A 23,784-nucleotide genomic window follows, 5' to 3' on the forward strand; every position below is an offset into this window, starting at 1 on the left:
CTTTTTTTTCCCAAACAGAACTGCACATGGAATTCCAATATTAATCAGAGAGATTCAGTTACAGCTGGTGGGTGGCTGGATGAAGGAAAACAGCCTGCTGCCTATTCACTTACTTGGCTTCCCTGTGGTCCAACACCTGGGCCAACACCATCCTTCTATCCTCAACAGCCTCAGGGGTGTAAGGAACGAAGTTTAAAAACCATTTGTTTGTTTAACATTCTTTTCAATGTTTTATGCGTTATATGTAAAAACTGTAAAGCAGGTTTGGCATTTCCCTTCCAATTCCTCTATGATTTATTTCGTGATTCAGTTTTCTTCATTCTTCATAGAGTCTGGTTTTTCAGGGGCGGGGGTGAGGATCACATTTTATCTCCATGTTATTTAATAGTCTGTGTTTCAAACATGTTATAAACTTAGTAGTGTATCCACATTATGGAAGGTTCAGAGGATCACAGTGACCTCTCCAGGAATTGCAATTTCCCTAAAGAAGAAAAGCATGTATTTTTGAAATATTTAAACAAAGTAAGATAAAACAAACCATATAGACAAAAGAAAAGTGCACCATAAGGTTATTTCCAGAGATCTGTATGAATATTTCATCAAGTATCAAGAATGTCATACTTTATAGTTGGAATGTCAGGAACCACAGAGCATTAGATATTTTTCAAGGAGGCTCTTGCAATCACCTGTCTCTCTTGGAGATTTATTTTGTATGATTTGCCTTGTATTTTTGTAGGTAGTGAAGTGCAAATGGATGGATGGCAATAAGTTCCAAAAAAACTTTAGTGTGTAAGCGGCCTAAGCTTATTAATATTTGAATATTCAGTCTTTTCACCTTCCTGTGCCTACCTATTGGAGTCTCGGAGAATTAGAAAGAGTTAGAGACAAGCTGGACGATCGGTTTTAGAAACAGAACTTTAGTGAGAGTAAAGCAAACAGTTCATAAGAGATTATATGTGTTTAGCAGGGCAGTGAATTTTCCACAGAGAAATTTTTGTTGTTATTGTTGTAAGGTAGCACTTGAAGGAAAGAGCTTTTGAAAATAGAAATTTGTTGTTACTGTGAGTAAAATGAGAATATTTATAGATGAGAAAGAAGTATTTTACATTTTATTTATTTATTTATTTAATTGAAGTATAGTTGATTTACAAGGTTGTGTTAATTTCTGGTGTACAGGGAAGGAGTACTTTAAAAAAATATTTTCCTATGGATTAAAACCGCTTTTACAAAGCTCATCACCTTTTCCATACATACCAAAGGTTTAGTAAAGATGTGTAACTAATTAACTCTAGCGTTGATGCCAGATTTCAGTTTAGCTAAATGTGACAACATGCAGACTGGTCCACAGGGAACACATCTGTGGGTCTCATGTACTAGACACCACTGTGCTCTTGAATGTATTTTAGAGATTATTACTGCATATCTAATAACTGTGCCATTCAGACTAAAAGATTCAGAGGTAAAGAATCCAAAATTACAATGTATCCTTTGTTCAGGTTTAATGTTAAAAGTACATGGAAGTTGATAAATGTAATTCTGGAAGGCAATAGGTCCAGGTTCTAAACCCCACTCACTCAGCGTATGTTCATGGAGAACCTTCAATAAGAAAGGCACTGTGTGTGCTACTTGTGATTTTGTTCATTTGTTTTGTGTTTCTTTGTTTATACAGTGGAGAGTTTTATAGGGTGAGGAAAGAATGGACATGGAGATTATAGTCTGAAAGCCTTATGGCTTTCTAGTGACTCTGAGACGAACAGGCAGTTTTATTAAGAGGCCACCATCTGTGAAACAAGAGGTTTCAAATTATTTGCTAAATTATTTCCTTCCAACTGTGAGTCTGTAGTGGTTGTTTTCTTTTACTGTGTCAGAAAGGAAATATTAACTCTGGTATCCTAGAACTTGGGTAATCTAATGGGATAGTTTGCAAACGAAGAAGATGATAATAATTACAGTGTAATAATGGATGTAAACTGGTACATGTAGTTGCTCCACCTCTAACATTTGTAGGTTCAGTGACAAATGATGGGGGAAATCAGTTAATATAGCACATACACGTATACACAAAAAAGACCTTGTTTATTTATGCATGTAAGTAGATGTGCTTTTGAACTGTATTTCTGATGCGCATACCATTAAGACTTTGTCATATATATGTCATAAATACATATAAATGTCATATATATGTATACACACATGCATATAGATATATAAAACCACTAGTGCAGAAACAGAGTGTATCATATAGACCCCAAACAAGAGGGACATTTCAAAAAATCCTGGCTGTGTTGCAGACCCTTGGGTACATGATCAAGGAGATCCAGCCATGGGCCTGAAAGTGTCTCTGGTGAGAAACCATGCTGCTGTGTGGAGATTTTGGCAAATCCAAATAGGATCATTTCAGTGCAGACATTTAGGGTTCTGAAATGTACTGGTGCCTCCTGCATCATCCTAATATAATGCTGGGCCCTCGTTGGAGACGAAACCCTTAGTGATGGGACACAGAGTCCACACTGTGACTGGAGCTGCCCATCATGAACTGGGTATTGATGTGATCCCATGTATGATGTAGGAGTAACGTATTGTGAAATGTGAGTGGTTCATTTGGAATTGGGCCCAAGCCGATCCAGAGTTATGAGTATGTATCACTGAAGCACTGTCCCAGAGTCTCATGTCACTGGCCTCATGTCTGTCCCTCTGTTTCATGATGCTACTCTCTCATTCATACTTATACTGTGGAAGTTTTTGTATGATTAACTCATGAAGGAATAAAAAACTCAGACCCTTAAAAAGATGGGTCAACCTGATGTGTTAGGTGGATCTTAAGGTCAGCAATGAAGAAAATCCATCCCGTGGGCAGATCTTAAAAACAGCATAATTGTTATTCACTTAGAGGAAAAGATGGCCTGAGGTATAGATATACACTGAGTACTTGCAAAATGAATGGCTTCAAGGGCCTGGGAGAAATAAGACTAGAAGATTGGATACAAGGAGTCTGGGCAGGGGTGTGTGAGTGGGCTTATAGGAGTGAGCACAAGGTGCCTTTATGCTTCAGAGCCATGCCTGTCAGAAGGCAAATACAACAGAGGAAACTCTCTGACCGGACAGACATTATCACCTGCCCATGGATACTAGCCAGACTCCTTTCTTGGACACCCCGGAATTTGTGCAATAGACCATGAAGAGGATGTCCTTGGTGGCAGACAAAGGGGCTGTACATGGACCTAAAGATATGGTCTCCTTCTCCAAGGCTGTTACAGCTACTGTCACTGCTAAATGTTAAAGGCTAGAAGTAGGGAGGCAATGGACACAAATATGGTACCATTCCTTGGAGGTGATCCTGCAGGTGTTTGGTGGCAGATCAACTAGGGTGGATCCCTTTGACCTTCGAGAGAGCAGCAATTCATCCTAGGCACATGAATAGCCTGCATGTGTTTGCCTTTGCTGCTCACCGTACCAGTGCGTAATTACAGAATGCCTGATCCAGTGATATGGTGTCACATACAAAAGACACTTGTTTCACCAAAGGAGGTGCAACAGTGAGTTTGCAGTCACTCCATGCCCCACCACCCAAAAGCTACAGACTTGATAGACCAGGGGAATAATAATATCCATGAAGGACTCAGCTCAAGTACCAGCTTGAGGAAAAACTTTAGAGTGGGAGTACTGCCCTCCAGGGTGAAGTTTCTATAGTAAACCAACAGCTGATATAGGATGTTGTGCCCACCATAGCTAAAATGACTGCCTCTGCAAGAAAGGGTGGGCCCTTATAACCCATCACAGTACCCCACTTGGGGATCTGTGCTTCCCGTTAGAAGCCTGGTTTGTGGAGAATGGGTAGAGGCACTTCTGTCAGAGTCCTGCTTAACTGGAAGCTGTGATGAGTTTCACATGTGATCTGGCTACATTCCTAATTAAGTGGACCAGCAAAGATAGTAAGAGATACTATGCTCATCACCATGCGAAAATAAGGCTGCAGTGTCACAATCTGAGCAAAGGAACATAGATCTGGAACTCAGAGATGTCCCATGCACAGATGTGAATGGGAAATTGCCACAACCAAAATTTCATAAAGTCAAGGAAACAAAGGCCCTAATCCCTTGGGATTAAGGTCTAGGTAACCTCACAAGGCAGCAACACCGACCAGCTGAATGCTGGTGGAGTACGAGGCAAATCTGGAATCAATGGTAGGAAAGATTGATGATGAATATCAATGAAGGCTCCCCAAATCAGCTGGAGTGTTGAATACTGTACTTGGTTCACTACCTCTCTTTAAATCTTTGGGGAATTGCAACTGGCCACCACTTCGAAGGGTTGTACTTGAACTTCCCTCTTGGGGAAGATGAAGAATGTTGTTTTCTATGATATCTGGATTTCATAAAATGATGCAAGTGAATTGTGCAAGAGGTTGCCTGTCCCGGGCCCCATTTATGTGCTTTTCTATGCTGGCTCAACCCCAACATGTCTTAAAGGTTTGACCACTTGGTCCACAGAGAGCCCCAGATATTGCCACCATTGTCACCTTGTCTCCTGATGCCAGCAGTTTATCAGCATCCTTCAAGGTGAAGACTAGCCATTAGCATACCCCCAATGGCATCTGCCATGGAAAGATCCAGAATGGCTCTGGCACCCATGTCTTAAACCAGACCAGACCCAGGAACGTTCAGTCTCCACTGGGGTATGGCTTCCCCAGTGGCTGCCCAGAGGAGACAGATGATATTACTGGAAGTGTGGGGGACTTTCTGTCCCACAGGGTGAATCTTTACCAGTGAAAGAGAGAAGATGGTAAGGAATTGGCACATAAACGTCTCTTCCTCCACCTAACAAGCTGTCCCAAGGTGCAAAGATTCCATATGACGTCCCTAGAGTCATCCCACTTGGCCAAGTAACTGGCTGTGGTTTCTTGTGAAGTTCTGCCCAGCGTGTTAATGGACCATCCTGTGTTTGCTTTCTCTTTTTGCCTGCAGCTTCTCTGACTCTCTCTGGCTGACCTGGGATTGCTTGATCACAGGTCCTGCCTTCCAGAGAACTGGGATTGTGGTGCAAAACAAGCCTCCTAAACTCCAAAATTTTTCTTTATTGAGTGACAAATTAAAATGAAGTCTAAAGAGCCCTAGCCGTCCTGGCTGAAAAGCTTACTGATTTGGGTGCACCCGATGGTCTTCTCTCTTCACCTATTTTAATTAATTAATGTAGTTAATTTCTTTCATTTAAAAAAAAACTTACAGTTGCCATTTTGACTCTGCCCCATTTTGTTTTACAACTTTTTCATTACTCTACTCTGCATTATTACATCTTTTTTCTATAGTTCCCCTATATTTGAACTTTTTTTTTAATGCAGAGAAACTTTATGTTGGTTTTTTTGTCCTTTTCAGCACATGTCTATTTAATGTCATCTCTTAGAACAAACAAGCAGTGAATGCCAGGTCTCATCTATTCCTGTATATAAGTTTTGATGTATTAGAGGAGTATAATACATTTAAAACACCATTTTAGAGATTCCTCCCAGCTTCCCTCCTGTCACGCCCTGCAGAACACTAAGCTTTCCTGACGACACTGTCAGATTTCTCTTGGGCAAGGAAGTGTCCAGCACCCCAGGATCCCACACCATAATCAGGGCTTCGCTCCTTCCCTCTGTCACCACTTACCTTTTAATTATTATTTCTGATAAAGATTCAGAGACAACATAAATTGTAAACCCGTGGTGCATTTATTAGTATTAAGTAGGAATGCTTAGCTGGTCTTTCTGTTATAACTGTATATTGGAAGTAAATTCTGAAACCTTACATACTAAGTTGATGTTTGCTGTCTACCTCAGATTTGATCTAGTTGTCCAGGTTCTTCTAGACTTGGACATCTCGAGCTTTGGGAATTTTCTGTTTGTCTGGGTTGTAGGTTTTTCTGAATTTGAATACCTGCCACTTGAGTGCACACAGAGAACTTGACTCTCCAATTCTTCAGCCTTCCCTCCTAACACCCCTTTGGTCACAAACTTCCTTTGCTCTCATTGTCTATGGATTAATTACTTCTCCTCGAATGTTATGTGATGAAAGCTAACCTGTGGGAAAGTTGAGAATGAGATTAAGGTTCACAAAAATGGTGAAGACCTCAGATGGAGCTGCAGCAGTACTGAGTCAAATTCTCATTGAAGCAAAACAAAGGCGGCTACAAACATTTGAAAGCAAGTCACATTTTGCACACCATCCATTATTCTTGCGACAAACAGGATGCTGAGGATTCTACATCTTCAGAATTTATTAGCTTGGTATTTAGCATGTTTCACAGCCAAAATAGCAGAGAAGCTTCATTATTGCTGGTTAAATTAGCCTCATGAAAATGTTGTTGGTAAAAGGTTACAGAAATGAATAAGAAATCTAACCAAGCAGCATATTAAACCATTTATCATGGTAATTTAAAAAGGCATTCTGAAGATTTAAATCAACGTGGCTAAAGGGTAGAGAATTAGATAAAAGTTAATAATTAAAATCTAAATGACTTGATTAGCTCTTCCTTTTGATAAAAAAGGGGGCAAAATATAGGCAGATAATGTTTACTTAAATTGTCCTCTTGTGAGAAACAGAGATCAACAAAATCATACCTGATCATACTATTTGTGTGCTTTAAAAAGATAACAGCCATATGATTCGTAAACTAGATTACTTCAGACATAGTCAGGTAGCCCTTTCCACATTATTTTATCTTAGAGAATCAAAGCCTAGAACTTAGCCATTTCTCTACTGAGATTTAGTGGGGTTTTTTTTAATGAAATATTCTCTTTATATACCTTAGTCTTTGCCATCTCTGTGAAATTTTTATCAGTAAAGTTAACCTTTGTTTTTTTTTTTTGCTCTTTGACATAATTTCTTTTTGATTGAAGTATAGTCAGTTACAATGTGTTAATTTCTGGTGTACAGCATAATGTTTCAGTCATACATATACATACAGATATTCGTTAATGTTTATATGGCCTAAATTATTCATATCATCCTTTGTGTTAAAATGATTTTTTTTTCTAAAAGTGCGCAGAGCTTTCCTAAAAGGGATAGTGAATCAAGTTTTTATTAGGTTGGCGACTTTGATTGAGCATTTTGTGTCTGTGGATTTAAGATCAAAATAAATATTGTCTCCTCTTTTTCATTCTTAATAGAAACCAGGAGCTAAAAGAACTTGGTGAACTATCTCCACACTGGGACAATCTACGAAAAAATGTCCTTATTCACTGTGATCAAATGGTGAATATGTACCAAGACATTCTGACAGAACTTAGCAAGGAAACAGGTGTGAAATCAAGAAGTTTACATATTCAAGCTGAATTGCATTTCATGTATGTTATATAAAAACAATAATAAATAATGTTGTTGTGGGTATAGAAGAGCCAAGATTTAAAAAATCTTTGTTTCCAACTCTACCATCTTGGCATGAAAAACAAGGAAGAAAAAATTACACTATTTTACCTCATGGCATCATTATAGGAATAACTGAGAATTTTTTAAATTAAATTTCTAAGAAAAGCAACTCATACAGGATCTGTTTTTCTTTCTGAAATTCTTGTAACATTTTTTTATGTCAAGTGTACTTTTCAAATTATGTGAGCACACATACAGACATTATTTATTTACTAATAATGTTCAATTTTTTTTTCCACCTAGGGTCCTCTTTCAAATCAAGCAGCAACAAAGGAGAGAAAACATTAGAATTTGTTCCGGTAAATCTACATCTACAAAGAATGCATGTACACAGCCCTCACTTGAAAGGTACTGTATCATATTCTTTTGAAAAATGAGCAAATTATGTTAGTGTGTTCTTTCTTAAAAAGCTTGACTATTGTCCGGATTTAAAAATTTAACAGTTATATAAAGATGAAAATGAAACAATTTAAGCAAATAATGATCCTAAATACTACAAGAGAAACTATTTTTTTTTATTGCTGTATTTCTGGGCAATACTTTGTAAATATGACACCTGAACTGAGTTACAGGTGAGTATGCAAAATGAGTATTAGTTTTCTTAAATAGTATCAATGATAGCTAACAGCTACCAATTTTGCTGCTGTTTGAATTTTAAAAAATAAAATTAAAAGGAAAACAAGTCTTATTCTTTTTGCACCTATCTTGATAAACCAGAGAAACCATAGGTGGACTCCTATGCTGTTTCTCTGACTTCGTGGTGACTGTCAACAGAATCACCCTTTTTCCTGTGAGATGCGGATTTGTCAGGCAGGAGGTGGTAAAGTATTTTGATGTACTCAGTTGTGAGATACACTTTTCAAGAAAATATGTATGATTTTCATAACATACCTGAATAGCTCTAGAGTGAATGATAGGGTGTTGTATTCATTGCCACTCTATGTAATTCCTTGCCATTTGTCAATGCAATGGATTTTAAAATATCCCTTTCCTTTCCCTTTTTCTTTAACTTATTGTTGTATCAATTCTGGTGTATATTTAGGGTGACTGCCTTCCCCTATTCATCAACAAAAGTCCCACATTATTTTGTTTGTTTTGTCATTTTGTTTTGTTGTTTTTTTTTTTTTTGAGGAGGGAGGTGAGTAGGTTTATTTATTTTTCTTTATTTCTTAATGGAAGTACTGGGGATTGAACCCAGGACCTTGTGTATGCTAAGCATGTGCTCTACCACTGTGCTATCCCCTCACCTCAAAAGGCCCACATTATGCCTGCTGCCCAGCATATTTGCCCTCCACCTCCGTTCCCTCTCAGATGTCTCCCCGTTTGAATGATATGTTATGGTCATTCTACTAGTACACATCTTCATAGGAAACCAAAAGTTACTTTAGATCATCAAATCCCTCATGCTAAGTGTATCAACATACACGTACAAACTTACGCAGATATATCTGAAGAAGGGTTTTAACACCCAGTGTTGTAACCATTATCACAACACAGAGGGTACAGGTTTTAAAAACTGAAAATAAAATCTCTCTTCTGCTTTAAAATTACCTGAAGTTTTATAATTAGAAAAAATTAATTTTTCTGTTTGTACATACTGATGGTGTCTATACAACTAGCTAACATACAAGTTTAAGTGTAGTTACAATCATTCTGATAAAACAATTTTGTTTTCTTTGGCAACTCTTATCAACTACCTGAAATTTTAACTTGGATCCTGTTCACCAAAAATTATGTGAAAGGAAAGAACTGAAATAAAAGTGAGATGGATTAGCCTAAAGCATTCAGGAACCTTCCTTGATTTCTGTGTCTGTTAATAGTTTGAACATAACAACATCTAATGGCTTTAAAAATCATCCAAACCAAAGTATCAACAAGTAATAAAGAAGCTAAAATACTTAAAAACTATCTGACAACCAACATATTTTTTCTCTAGTTGCCGGTATGAGAAGACTTTAATGATATAGTAAAAAATTTATATATTTTGGAATGGAACAGAATTTCAGCTTTACCATTTTACATATGGCTTAAGTCTGTTATTTGATCTTTCTAAGCAGAGTTGTTCTGTTCTGATTAAAAGCATGTACAACACATAGAATGAACAGTAAGAGTTTTTATGATACCTGTAGAATTTGCCCTCACTGAAACAAATGGATCTGTCAGTTTTATCAGGACTGTTAAAATTGGAGAAAAGTCATCAGTTAAGAGCCTATTACGAGACACTGAAATCTTGAACTAAGGAAGTAGCCACATTTAGAGAGAAGATGATTTAAGAGCAGCATTTTGGAAACATTGTCATAAACAAGTATTCAATGATGGATAGAATGAAAAAAAAGAGAGTAGGGTGACTCAGGTTACAGCCATGGATAGCAGTATCATCAAACTAGATCATTTGTTGGGCCAAGTTGATATGAATGTATATTGAAATATGCATTCAAATATTTGGTGATAATCTTGAAAATACTTCCACCTAACGAAGAGAAATTATTATCTAAGTGGCCTTTTGCTTTATACTTATTTCTTGAAAATGAAAGAACCATTCACATTATGCTGTTTTTTCCAAGGTAATATCCGAAAACAGACTAGAGCGAACGGAGGTAAATACAAGGCATTTAGTTTTTGTTTTTCCAATGTGAAAAGAAGAAACTGACAACTGAAGATATTCTAAGTACCTTTCTTAGGGGGGCACAATTCAACCCACATTAGGCTATATACAAAAATGTCTTATCTGTGATGACAAATAGCAAGCAGCAGAGAAAAGAGTAAGATTTTGATGTTACAGAACTAGGGTGTAATTCAGCAACTAGAGGATTTTTGATGCAGCAGTTTTCAGGGGGAAAAAAAAACGGTTCCTTTTTTTGAAGACCTAAGGCGAAAACATGGGAAAGGAGTAGGTATTCTAACAGCCATGAATTAATACAAAGGTCCTGAATTCTATTACATATTAATTTTCCCTAAGGCTACTCATGTATTATACATACGATGTGCATGTCATATGTATACCATTAAATATTAAGTTTGTAAGTTTAAAAACATTTATGTTTTGGTAAGTTTGAAAGTTCTTATTTTAAATTGAAATTCAGATCAAGTAGGTGTTCTATAGACTAGACCACCAACTATATACTATAATAGAAATTGAAAACGACTGAATTTTGGGGCTTTGCCACTTACTTCTTCTATTCTGACCAAGCTGATAACCTTTCTGAACTTCAGTTTTTTTATTTGTGAAATAAAATGGTTGAAAGTTATAGATGGTAGTCAGTCAGATTTTCTACTTGCTTATATAACATGTATTTAGGAGATTAAATGAATCGCGGTTAAATTTATTTAAGATCCATGGTTACTGATTTGACTGTTTAGCTGAATGACAGACAACATTTTGCAAGGTAATGATGCAAGTAAGATTGGCCAAGCCTTGGTATTTGTTGAGTTATTTGGTTGTAGCCTCCATTTATTTTCATTCTTACCATTAGTAAATTGCATCTATCCACATTTGATTAATATGCCTGCTATATTTGGAGAGGCAGCTTTGCAAACAATAGCTGGCAGATTCACCAAATCACAAGGCTAATGTCTAGCTCTTGAAACAAGCAACTGAGCAGAACTAATGTCACCATGTTTCACACTGACAAATGAAATAACCTCCATTTAACTTCAGGTGCCCCCAGACCCGTTAAGTTAATTTTTTATCCTTGTTCATTACTTAAATGCAACGAATAGAGTTCCCACTCCAACAGAGATGGTAGCAGCAGTGACAACAATAACACAAATCCCTGAAATTAAGAAGAAAAGTTCCCTCTCCCATAGAACTCAATACATTTTATTTTCATAGAAAATCAGTTTGTGAATATGATAAATTATGGATTCTTATGATATTACTCCATGTTTAAGTTATTTTCTATGTTGTATGTATAGTATTGTATTATAGTACATAGCAAAGAAAGACAGAGCGGGAGGAAGAGGGAGAGAGAGCAAGGAAGGAAGGAAGGAAGAAGGAAAAAAAGGAAAACAGAAGGAACCTACTCTATTATATCATAGGGCTGCAGTTGGAATCAGGTGCATCACTGGCCAGGATTTACTGTGTAACTATGAATGAGTCAGCTAACCTCTCTGCCCTTTAGTTTTCTGATTTCTACACAGAGGGAAGGAAGAAACAAGAGGAGCTATTTGGAGCACCCTGACTTCTGTCTGTCAAGAGTTTGGGTGTATCATCTCTTCAGTGAAGTGTAATTACCTTTTAGATGTATTTAATGATGATGCCAAATGGCTTGGACTCTTTTGAAGCAGACTTCCCTTAAAATTCCCTATTGTCTTGTGATTCATGTTGAAGTCATTTTGTGGACCATTTGAAAGTCAGGGATTATGCTTAAATTGTTCCTTGAAATGAGATCAGCATGTCTACATTTTCTTTTCATCAGCACTAATTTTATAGTTGTAGGAATTTTAAAGAGATCTTCTGGGAAAAAAATAGACTTATTATCTCATTTCTATTATTAAATGGCTTTTAAAAGGCTATGAGGCAGCCCTATTATTAAATTTCAAACCAACCTACCATCTTTAGCTTGATTACACTCAACGGCTTGAACTCAACTTTCCTAATATGGTGTATCAGATACCATCTTCATAAAGCAAGGAATTTTTGAAATATAAAATATCAAAGAAAGATGATATGCAGATTATAATTTTTAAAAAAGAAAAAAGGACCTTACAATGATTTTGCTTAACTTTTCTTGAAAATAAAATGCCCATCTAGATTTTTATAATTATCTCCTAGTACCAAAACTCTGAAGGTTAAGGGCTATTCATTTCACAAAGATACCTAATTTAATGAGCAGGATAAAATGAGGAAAATTTTAAAATGAGACAAATATCACTGCTCAGTTGTTGTCTTAGACCCTGTAGATAGCAGTGCTATACAGCAGATTTTTAGAATTTATTCCTCTTGTTTGAAACTTTACACCTTTTAATTAGTAAGTCCCCATTTCTCTCTCCCCACCACACCCTCTGGCAACCACTATTACACTCTTTGAGTCTATGGATTTGACTGTTTAGATACCTCATATAAGTGGAATCATGCCATATTTAACTTTCTGTGACTGGCTTATTTCACTTACTGTAATATCCTCAAGGTTTATCTATGTTGTCACATATTGCAGAACTCCCATCTTTTTCAAGGCTGAATAATACTCCACTGTATGTATGTAGCATATTTTCTTTATCCATTCACCTGCTGATAGATGTTTAGGCTGTTTCTGTGTCTTGGCTATTATGACTAGTGCTGTAGTGAACACAGGAGTGCTAATATCTCTTTGAGATCCTGATTTCAGTTCTTTTGCAAAAACACCCAGAAGTGGGGTGGCTAGATCATATGAGAGTTCTGTTTTCAATTTTTTGAGGAGCCTTCATTCTGTTTTCCATAGCAGCTGCATCATGTTGCATTCCCACCAACAATGTACAAGAGTTCATGTTTCTCCCCATCATGGCCAATACCTGTCATCTTTTTTTTTTTTTTTTTTTGATAATAGCCACCCTTACAGATGTGAGGTGATATCTCATTGTGATTTTGATTTGCAGTTTCCTGATAATTAATGACATTTAGCATTTTTTCATATCCCTGTTGGCCATTTGTATGTCTTCTTTGGCAAAATGCCTATCCAAGTCATTAACCCATTTTTAAGGTTATTAATTTTTCTCACTATTGAGTTGTGGGAGTTTCTTACAAAATCTCATCAAGTATACAGTTTGCAAGCATACAGTCTTATGTTTAAATCTTCAGTCCTTTTTGGGTTGATTATTTTGTGCATGCTGTAAGGGTCTAATTTCATTCTTTTGCATATGATAATCATAAGCTCTCTGCTATTTAATAGAATATGAACTATGAGTGGGTATATGAATGGATGAATTCATTCCCATCCCCTGGAGATATATATATATATATATATGCATTCTATATTATATATATATATTCTAATATGTTTATTTCTGGATAGTATATCTAAGTATTTCTTTTTAGTTAAGAATAGTAATTCCCTGTATGATCTGAAGACAAATATGACAAACTGAGTTGACCCTCAAAATGCTTGTATATTTATTTATTTATTGACATTCACTGGGCACTTAAAACATGCATGATGCTGAAACATTTGCATGTTCTTCTATTAATATTTGAAATCTTTGAAGAGGGATATGAGTACCAGAGCCTGGGTTCTGGGCAGGGATTGCATGGCCACCCATATAGGAGAAGTGATCCTCTACCCTGTGGGTGCAGGGAGGCCAAGATTGAAGAGGCAGTAGCAATCCTGACAAGAAGTTAGAGAGATGGGAATTAAGGTAAAGATGGTTAACATGGATAAGAGAGAATAAAACTTTGGTGGCGGAGTGGTTAGAACTGATCAGATATAGTGTTGAGAGGAAAAGAGAAATTTAAAATGATCTTGAAATCTTCAGGATGTTGCTCTGGAATATTTAAAGAAATGAAGTATCTAAATTGGTCACAGGGAACGAGGGAGGAAGAGCAGGTTGGAAGAGTCAGAAAGCTAAGCTTAGTAGCTGGTTGACATTCAGAGATGTTCATAAGGCAGCTTAAGAACTGGATTCCTTAGTGTGGAAGAGGTCAGGACTAGCCAGGGATGGAGATTTTATAGCCTTTGGTAAAAATACAGTGTTAAAACTCTAAATGGGATGAGTTCATGAAGAAACAATAGGATGGAAAGAAGTAAAAGTCAGAACTTTGGATATGAGAGAGCTTGTTCATAACTTCGGAAGTTCTTTACTAGAGATTAATTCAAGAAATGCAAGCTCCTCCGTCTAGATTTAGAAATAAATTATCAGTTATTTATTGAATGGAGAGTATTTGAGCAACTTGCTTCTTTTCCTTTACCTGCTGTTTAAAAGTCTCTTGGTTCCTTCAAGTTGACTAGAATTCCCAAGAGCAGTGAAGGAAATGAATAAAGAGAATAAAGGAACAGAAAGTTTCTGTTCCTGGAAAGTAGCTTTGGAAGCTGCTTGAAACTATGAATAAATTGAGGCAGATTCACCATGAAGCTAACAAAAATTCAGTTCAGGGCTCTGCATGTGTGTGGGCCTCCTTACAAGACTCCACAAAGGGCCCCAGCAACAAGTCTGTGGTCAGATGGTTTTGCAAATTTTGCAAAGTAAGTCATTTTAATCTCCATCAATTAAGACTACTCTCTCCGCTCAGATTTCCCCTTCCCGCATTCTTGCCCTTTTGCTGAGTGGTATTGGAGAGGCCATGGACAACTTTTTTGGAAATGCAGTTAGAACATTTAGTTTGGGCTTGGTGGGACCTGTAGATACAGTTTATAGTTCTTTTGGTATATTGTTGGTGTTGCTGGTTTTAGCAGAAGTGCAGTGTATTTCATTGCAGCATTATGATGATTTTTTTTTTGCATTTAGTTCAAATTAATGCAGGAACTGATCGTATTCAGAAGACTGAGCCCCAGAATCACTTTCCTTTTCAGACTGAAAAGTTTATTTTTATGGAGAAATAAGCAAAAGTTAAAATACCACTTTTCTTTGCTTAATTGGTAGGATTACTTCCTATAGGGAAAATAATCATAGATAATACATACTGAATGCTTACTTCTTTTAACTACTTTTCCACTCCATTTTCTAGTTGAGGAACTGAGATGTAGAGATTGTTAGGTAATTTTCCCAGTACTGCACAACTTATAATGGCAGAGCTGGGATCCGGAGCCAGGGACTCAGGGTCCAGTCAGTAACTTACACCACTGCCTCTGCATCCCTGGGTTAGAAGGCAGAAGCCCCTGGGTGTAAGGTCCTCGAGACTTTAAACAAACCCAGTAACTTCTTAAGGTCATCAGGTTTCTCATCAGATAAAAGAAGATGGACTGGAATTTAATGTTGGCAACTTTTGGGTGATCTCATGACCATTTGAGAAAGCTGTGACCCCTTTCCATGAAGTAGAATGGGTGCGCTAATCCACTTCACATCTATTCATGGACACTTTAACCCCTTTTCTTAGCCCTAGGTTAAAATCCCCTGGCCTCGGAAATTTTAAATTTTCACATGAGTCTAATATGCTGCTATTTTAAGAAAAGATGACATCGAGTTTATTAATGATATTTTAGGAGGGCAAGAGATTACCACTCCAGCAGTCTATTACGTGATGGTTCAGTATCTACCATGGTTTTGCTTGAGCTGTGTTTCTGGTGTTTTATGACCTTGAGTTCTCAGGGTGCTACTGAAGTCTTTCACTTGAAGACATAATTTATTAAAGTAAAAAAACTATTTCATGTGCATTTGGATTTAACCACTATGAAGAAGTTATGGTGTATACCTGAGGCTAATAAAATAATGTATGTTTTCCCTGTAAATGAGGTCTGAAAAACAACCATGGTGTCAATACCAAATCAATTTGAAAAGGTTCTATTATGAAATTAGGTTTCTCAAATAAACTGTGGTTTAACAAGAGGGCATTCACCTTGTCTTCCTTCTTATGGGGACAGTTTTCATTAGAATGTAAAAATGATGGCGTGTTTTGAAGCAGTAAACTTAATATGTATCAAACTTGATGGCTTTCAAGATCAAAGGACTGAGTTTCAATTTAAATGTATGGATTTTTTATTAAAAAAAAACAAAGTATCTCACTGGAAAATAGATCAAGAGACATTTTGTATATTCTTTCTGTGTCACCTAAGTAAATTGCAAAACTCAATTGCATACATTCAAAATAGTGTAAGATTTAGGATACAGGCAGGAACTACTCTGTATAGATTTTTTTTTTAACGCACTAGTACTGTTCTGCCCTGAGTCAAAATGCATTAATATTTTGGTTCTTTTCTCTGTAAATTTTGGTTGGAAGATTGTTCATTATTGTTGAATTTCGAAATAATTGCAAATTAAATGATGCAAAACTAAGTAAAGTAAAATACACAAAAGACCAATTAACATGTTATCTCAGTAAGTCTACAGAAGAATGAGAGAACATTCTGTTCTACACAGTAGCATATAATTAAGATGTAGTCATAAATCAAGGAAATACTATAACTTGTTTAGGTGCACAGGTGGCTTTTAGAAAGATTGATTAGCTCCTCTTGCCCCCTTGAGATACAAGTTCATAGTTATTCCTGCAGAATTAAACAGAATAATGTCTCCAACTTCCCACAGTGTGTATGCTTCAGTGCAAACAGCATGCTGGAGATAAATGCTTGCAAAGCGTTCATCTCCTTGTCCATTCCCGTTCCAGATGCCCTCTACGATGTCATCACCGTGGGAGCCCCAGCTGCCCATTTTCAGGGATTTAAGAATGGCGGTCTTCGAAAACTGCTCCATAGATTCGAAACGGAAAGAAGAAAGTAAGTGATGACAGGATGCATTAATGATTCTGCCTTCTGTTTGGGGAAGTTTGTGTACAAGGTTAGGATAAAGAAGCGTGGTCCGTCACAATGAGTAGTTCTTGACATCTCCACCCATTCAGGAACTTAAAAGTTGTTGAATTCAAAAAAGAAAAAGAAAAAGAAAACAAACAAATGTTAAGCAGAAATTAAATTAGAATAAACCAAATGACTGAGATGACTGAGTGTATTGCTTATAGAGTGGCACTAGCACTGTGCTGGCAGAACATTTTGGTAGAAACCATGCTACTAAAACATAGATAGTGTTCTAGGATTAACTGTTGCTCATTCAATGGGATGGTGTTCAGATTTAGCTAAAAGCATAGTGTAATTTAACTGTGAAGCCACTTTATGGAGAACATGAGTCCTACTTTATGACTTTTATGCTGCTAGTGATGTCCACTGTGGCCTGAGGCAAGGCACTTAACTGCCCTATTATTTAATTATGCCATTTGAAAAAGAGCCATCAATACAGAACTTTATCACTTAAGTGATGAGATTAAAAGAGGAAGCTTTCTATTCCTTAGGGAAAAGGCATGACACAAAAAGCAAAGTATTATCACTACTATTTATAAATTTTAGATACTTTCTCAACTTTTTGTTTTGCTTTTAGCTACTTTCAAATATTGCATCAGTAGTTTATCCCACACATGCCAACCGAGTTTATCCTGTAATATCCTCTGGTTATGACTACACTCCTGTAAGTCAAAAAGAGGGTTATCCAGATGTGAAGGGGTAACTTTCCTTTCCTTTTCAAGCAGTTACTCTTCTTGGATTAAGAATGCAAATATTGAAAGTTAGGGGGAAAATAGTTATTCTTTAGTCACAGTTGGCTTAGTAATAGTATTAGAAAATCTGAGTGGCAAAACCAGAACGTTTTTTTAAAAGGTTTTATCACATTTATTACATAATACATTTGTTATTTGGTGTCCAGATATTCAGGAAGAAAGCATTGAAAATAAGTTAGAATTGTCTAACCAATATACTGGTATATCAGTGCATAAATATATATTTGTCTTTCTTGTTTTTAAGACATTGACTTTGTACTATTATAGTACTGTTAACACAACTGTGGCTCTTGTTTTCGGTTTTGGTTTCGTTTTTTGTTTGTTTGTTTGTTTGTTTGTTTTTGGTGAGCAGGCCATCTAGTTCTATGAGATTCTATTACAGGTGTAGATTAGAGTAATCCTCACCATGAGTGTCATAAATAGCTGTTCCACTACCGCACAGAAACTCTCTCGGGTTGGGTTAGTCCTTAATGGTCACACCCTCCTGCCCAAACCCTTCTGCTGCAGAAAGTGCCTCTGCTGCCGTATAGTTGCAGTAGGGGGTGGAAGTCAGAGTTCCAACTGGGGACTCTGGGGAGGGGCACCTTCTGTTTAATTCACGGAGGTTGGAAGTCAGTTCAGTGACAGACCCCACTGGAAAAGGGATGCCATCCCTTTGGGAAAATGAGCATAGGAGCGGAATACGGCTCCCTGCTCATGGGCTTCACTAGGGGGGCTGTTTCTCAGTGACCTCTCGTTGCACCATCCTTTGACTGGAAGGGCATTGCTATTTTTGTGATACTCAACCTCAGAATAGGCAGTTATGGTTAAAAGTTTTCTGTTCTGTTGGGCAACCTTTTTACTGGTCCTTTGGCTATTCTTGGGTGCTATTTTATTTGTCATTTTGCTGTATTGGGGGCTTCTTTAGCTCCTAAGTTGGGATATATAGGAGGCAAGGGAAAAAAAAAGAAACATTGTGATCAATTCTTCAGTCCTGAGGCTCCTAGGCAATCTGCCTTCTTTCCTCCACTTCTTAGAATGTTCTGAAAATGACTTATATATTTTGTCCAGAGTGTGTTTTTGTTTGGTGTTTTTTTTGGTATGATTAGTGGGGAAAGTAAAATAGATTGTGTTTATTCCACCTCATCTGGAACTGGAAGTTTCTACCTTGAGAATTCCCTATTTTTCTCAATCCAGTTTTTAAATGCATAACACAATGAGAAGACTGAAAACTGTCCACAGGGTGCACCAAATCTACATGAGCATATATAAAGCATTGGTATGTGAAACATGGAACCTACCCTTATAATTTCACTAAATACTACTGTATGCTACTGGCAGAGACATATGTTGAGGTGTAGGTGTAGACTCGACTATTTCTTGAGTTTTAAATATCTGCATGAATATCCAAGTTCTTCGCTGCTCTTCACTTCTCACTGGGGTGTTTGTGTACATATAAACACATACACATATAGCTCTGGGATCAAATTTAAAATAAAAAAAGAAAGTATGGCCAATGCTTGTAAGCATTAATTTGCTTTAGGTTTTTCATATGTATTATATATCCCATTGCTTTATTAATGACTTTATTGATGAAATACAGTTTTTTAAATTAAAACGATAAGTTGGTGTAGATCTTAAAATTGCCCTAGATCATAGGGCAGTGGTGTGGGACAAACATGGAGGCAGAGGCAGTACTCAGATGAACATGGGATCAGCCTGTCCACCAAGCTGAGCGCTAATCTGACCAAAGACTTTAAGCCTAAAATGATATCACACTATGCAGATCATTTTCTGCGGGTTTTTTCAGCAACGGGTATTGCATTTGTCGGTCAAAAGCAGTAATGGAGAAGTAAATGTGGCTCTATGAAATAAGTACTCATTAACATTCGGCAGGGCAGAAAATCACATTAAGTGAAGGAAACTTTCTTCGCCTCTTCTTCCTTTAGATAACTACCCCTTCCCCCCCAAAAAAGATAACCTATTCTTTTAGACCAGTTTTCTAGGGCAACTACCACAGCCATTATTACCGCTTCACTTTCATTTATTTTCTTCTCAGCTAAGCCAATGAAATATTGTCATCTGGGAACAGACGTAATCTATGTGATCTACTGTTCGATGAATACGTTAACCACATAATGAAAAGGGTTTTAACATAAGAAAGCCTTGCTTATAGTATTCATATAATGTAAATCAGATCACATTTTTAAAAAGTATTTTAAAGGCTACAAGGTAATTAATTAGGAAGATTTAAAGCACAAATGTCTTAATACATTACTCCCTGCTCAGAAACCTTCAGGGAGTCCCGCTCATTCACTGGACAAAGTCTCCATGACTTCACCGCACTGACTTTCGACCTTCATCGCCTCCTTCTCCTGAAGAGCTTCTTAAATGCTATACAAAGTGTTGTTCCCTTAGTGGATTTCACTTTTCACCTTTCCCCTTTCCCTGCTGTGTTCCTTTTGCAAGAAATTCTTCTATTCTTATCTCCCCACTATTTTCTATTTCTTTCTGCCAAAAACCATGTACATAATGCTATTCAAAATTCTGCACAAGGTCCATGCTAAGATTCCACCTTCTCCATTATGTCTTCCTGATTTCTCAGTGGATCTGACTCTTTGTCCTAATATTTTATTTTTACTACCCTTATGGTTTTCCTCAGGTCACAGTTATGGTGCATTAGGTTTGTTCTCGTCCAATACTTTCATAACAATTTGAAATTCTCTTAACTAATAGACAAAATTCTCTTGAATTTTGGATTTTCTGGCATGTTCCACAGCATACTTAGCCCACAAGCCTTATTCCATAGCTCAAGTTCAACAGGCGTTGAACTTCATGAGTCAGATACAACCTGACTTAAAGTGCTGAAAACTGCAATGGGAAGTGAAGTTTAAAAAATAATCATAATGCAATAGGTCAACAATATATAGAGCAGGGGTGTTCAACCTTGGCTGCACATTAGAATCACCTTTGGAGTTTTATATTTTATCTATGCCAGAATATCACCCCAGACAGATTAAGTCAGTCCTGGGAATGTAGCCCAGGCATTGGTAAATTTTAAAAGCTTCCCAGGTGAGACTAACGTGTGGCTCAAGTTAAGAACCACTGATGCAGGTGTAAGTGAGTAGTGCTGGGAGAGACAGATGAAGGGTGTGGAGAAGAGAAACAGGAATAGCGACACAGATGAGGTAAACTTAAAAAATGTATAGGACCTCAATTAGTTTTTGCAGAAGGAAAGAAAATCTACATAAAGGACTGTTTGTTGCAATAAAGAAGAAAAGCCTTACATCACACTTATTGGAAATTTTTGCTTGAAACTCTCAAACTTATTAAATCATTGTAACATGGAACTAAAGGTGAGAATAAAACTGAAAGCATTTTGATCTGGGAAGAACTTGGGCCTGAGTAACACAAAGGAATAAAACCAAGCATATTATATATAGAGCTATTCACGCTTTAAACATGAGGCTTTTCTAGGAGAACCAAAACCCCTAATTATTCATATATTATTTTAAAAGACCAAAACCTGGATGTCTGTAACCTATGTATTCATTTGTTCAGCAAACACTTACGTGTTCCTGGATTGATTTACCTGAACACTGTTTGAAAGCTTGTGGAATCCTCCCTCAAAATACGAATCAGTGCTTTACATCTAGTATTACTTAAAAGAAAGGGGGAAACTACCACAACACATATTTCGCCTGCTTTGATCACTTCTAATTTCCGCAGGAACCTCAGATTCAGCCAGAACTTTCACTGAGAAGGATCATGACCTGAAAGCACAGCCCTTTCATTAAGATAAAAAGCAACCTCATGAAAACCAAGCATCTTTGTAAAGAAGAAAAAAAGCCAGTGAGGGGCAGCGTTCATTTCTAATGAGGAATATTAATTCCCTGTGATCTGCCTCCACATTAGGAGTGGGCTCAGAGCAAACTCCCAGCGGAGGTCCTAATGTCATATGCCTGCCTTGAGTGTCTGCCTTGGTTTTCCCTCCTCTCACCACTCCCCCACCCCCCAACTTCAATCTGCTCCAGATCCCATGGTCAATATTGACTCCCCCACAGTTTAAAATGGAAGAGAGAGGAAAAAAAAATTCAGAAAAGTCCTGAGGCAAACAAACTAAAGTTTGACTGATAGAAATGTTGCAGGCTGTCCTTGAGCCTACAACCTGAGTCCGTGCTAGAATTTGGGGGAGTTTCCTGAAAGAAAACAAAACAGTAAATACGAAGAGTTAAACAAACCAGCCTTACCTTTTATGAGGTCAGTGGTTATACAACCACAACAGTTACACAATTTCTAAGGAAAAAAAAGGAGAAATATGAGTAGACATTTTCCCATTGTCTAGTGTAAATAAGAGGCTTCTTGGGTAAAAGGAAAGCTGTCGCATCTCTGTAGCCTACAGTGAAGCAGGCACCCGATAAACCAGAAGTGGGAGAGACAGGCATAAAATCATACCGCTACCTTTAAAATTCACTCTTCAGACAGAATCACTAACCACTGCTTAACTGGGGGAAGACAAAACATAAGTTAACAGTTTTCATTAGTGGTCTAAAGCTGAGCTATTTAAGCAAAACCTTCAGAGTTTTCCATCTCTTCCCATTTTGTACTTTCTCCAGAGACATATCAGCAAACTAGGCAGTAGTTACAGAGATATTTGTCTTCAGACCCTTCACGTTCAAGCTTAAGACAAAGATCCTCATTCCTTTTTTGAAAGGGAATGAGTAATTCAGATAATGTTCAGTGAAAGCAAGAAGACTGCATTCCTGATTTGATTTTGAGCCAGCTTTCTTTTTTCTCCTACTTGGAGCTCTTTCTCTGTTTCCGGCTTGATCTCTAGATTGCCCTCGGAAATTTTTCTGTCCCTCACTGGTGGAGCAGTTCAGAGTCTGAGCTCATAACTCTATTTAGATCCATCTATCTGTGCTTGATTTGGCAGCACATGTACTAAAATCCGTGTATACTGTCATATATCTTTTAAGTAGAAATCGTTGATCTTTTAGTAGTATACAATTTTAATAAAGACTTTCTATTGACAGTTTTCCAATTTTGTAAATATGTTTATTGGAAAGTGAAGACAAGTCAAAAGAATGACATTAAAATCACCCATATCTCCCTCTTCAACATGACAGTCACTGGGGGCACGTTGGTACAGCCTCTTCCAGGTTGTTTTTACACATGTAATCTGTATCTTTCTATTTTTTCAATTATAAATTGAAAAATTCAAAATGAATTAAAATGACTGTTTCTTCAAAGTACATAAATTGAGTTCTCTCCATTTAAAAAATCTTCTGTGTCTTTGGTTTTTGGAAGTCATGCCCCCTCCACCAAAGCTTGTATCTTTAAATATATCAGTCTTACAGATTACAGCTAAAATTCACCTCCTGTTCACTTTCAAATATATATTTTTCTCTTTTGGAAAAAAAAAACACTTGATAGCACCAACATTTTTTTAAATTAAGTATAATAAAAATCACACAGACTCTATGGAAATAAGAGGAAGTGTGAATAAAAGCCCTATCCATTCCTTTTTCTTTTTCCCTTTTGAACTGTATCCAGTAGCTGATTATGTCATTTTCAAGGAGAAGGCAATTTAATTTTGTGTTGATTATGATTTGATTTCCTTGGAGGTATATGTCCTTCTTCCAGTGAGTCAGTTCCTCCTTGACCACTTTTAGCTCTCAGCTAGATTCATTTTGGAGCAAATACAATGCTGGGTCTGCCAAAACTGTGTACCTGGCCTTTCTTATCCATGTGCACTTCCCTATATGTGTCTCCCTGTACACAGCAACAAATCTTACACATCAACCACTTGGAGTTGGGAGAAAATAAAATAATTAAATAGCCTTGTTAAGGCTGGGACATATTCTACAGACTAAATGATGACACTTACAAAGCATCGAACTAAATGTAATGTAAGAGAATAAAAGGATTTTTGCAAAGTTGCATCTGATCCGAAATGAATTTATAATGCAGGTTTTCTCCTCCCTCATTCTCTTTTTAACTATATGGAAAAATAAAATTTGCTTGTAGTACACAGATTCTAAGAATAAAGAAGCATATAGTGTGAAAAGCCTACCTTTTCTGCTCTCCTTCCCCAGAGTAAACAAATCTGAACAGCCTAATGTATTTCCCTATACAGTTTCTTCTGGGTATCAAACAATTTGAGTTTTCAGTGATCATGACTCGTAGTTTACAAACTCAGGTTATGGGAACGTAACATTCTTGACTTATAACTCA

The 23,784-nt window shown here is 37.0% G+C and overlaps 1 protein-coding gene across 5 annotated transcripts in view; it reads left to right on the plus strand.

Annotated features, from left to right (window-relative positions):
- The window catches only part of INPP4B (inositol polyphosphate-4-phosphatase type II B), a 659,032-nt gene that overhangs the window by 504,849 nt on the left and 130,399 nt on the right, over positions 1-23,784 (plus strand). For all 5 annotated transcript variants that reach the window (XM_072976523.1, XM_072976505.1, XM_031692309.2 and 2 more), the window contains 3 exons: positions 7,145-7,275; positions 7,647-7,751; positions 16,633-16,741. In XM_072976523.1, coding sequence (XP_072832624.1) covers positions 7,145-7,275; positions 7,647-7,751; positions 16,633-16,741 — 345 coding nt within the window. The remainder of the gene's footprint in view (positions 1-7,144; positions 7,276-7,646; positions 7,752-16,632; positions 16,742-23,784) is intronic.

The sequence above is a fragment of the Vicugna pacos genome, chromosome 2 (assembly GCF_048564905.1).
Source record: "Vicugna pacos chromosome 2, VicPac4, whole genome shotgun sequence".
In the NCBI taxonomy this organism is placed as follows: Eukaryota; Metazoa; Chordata; class Mammalia; order Artiodactyla; family Camelidae; genus Vicugna; species Vicugna pacos.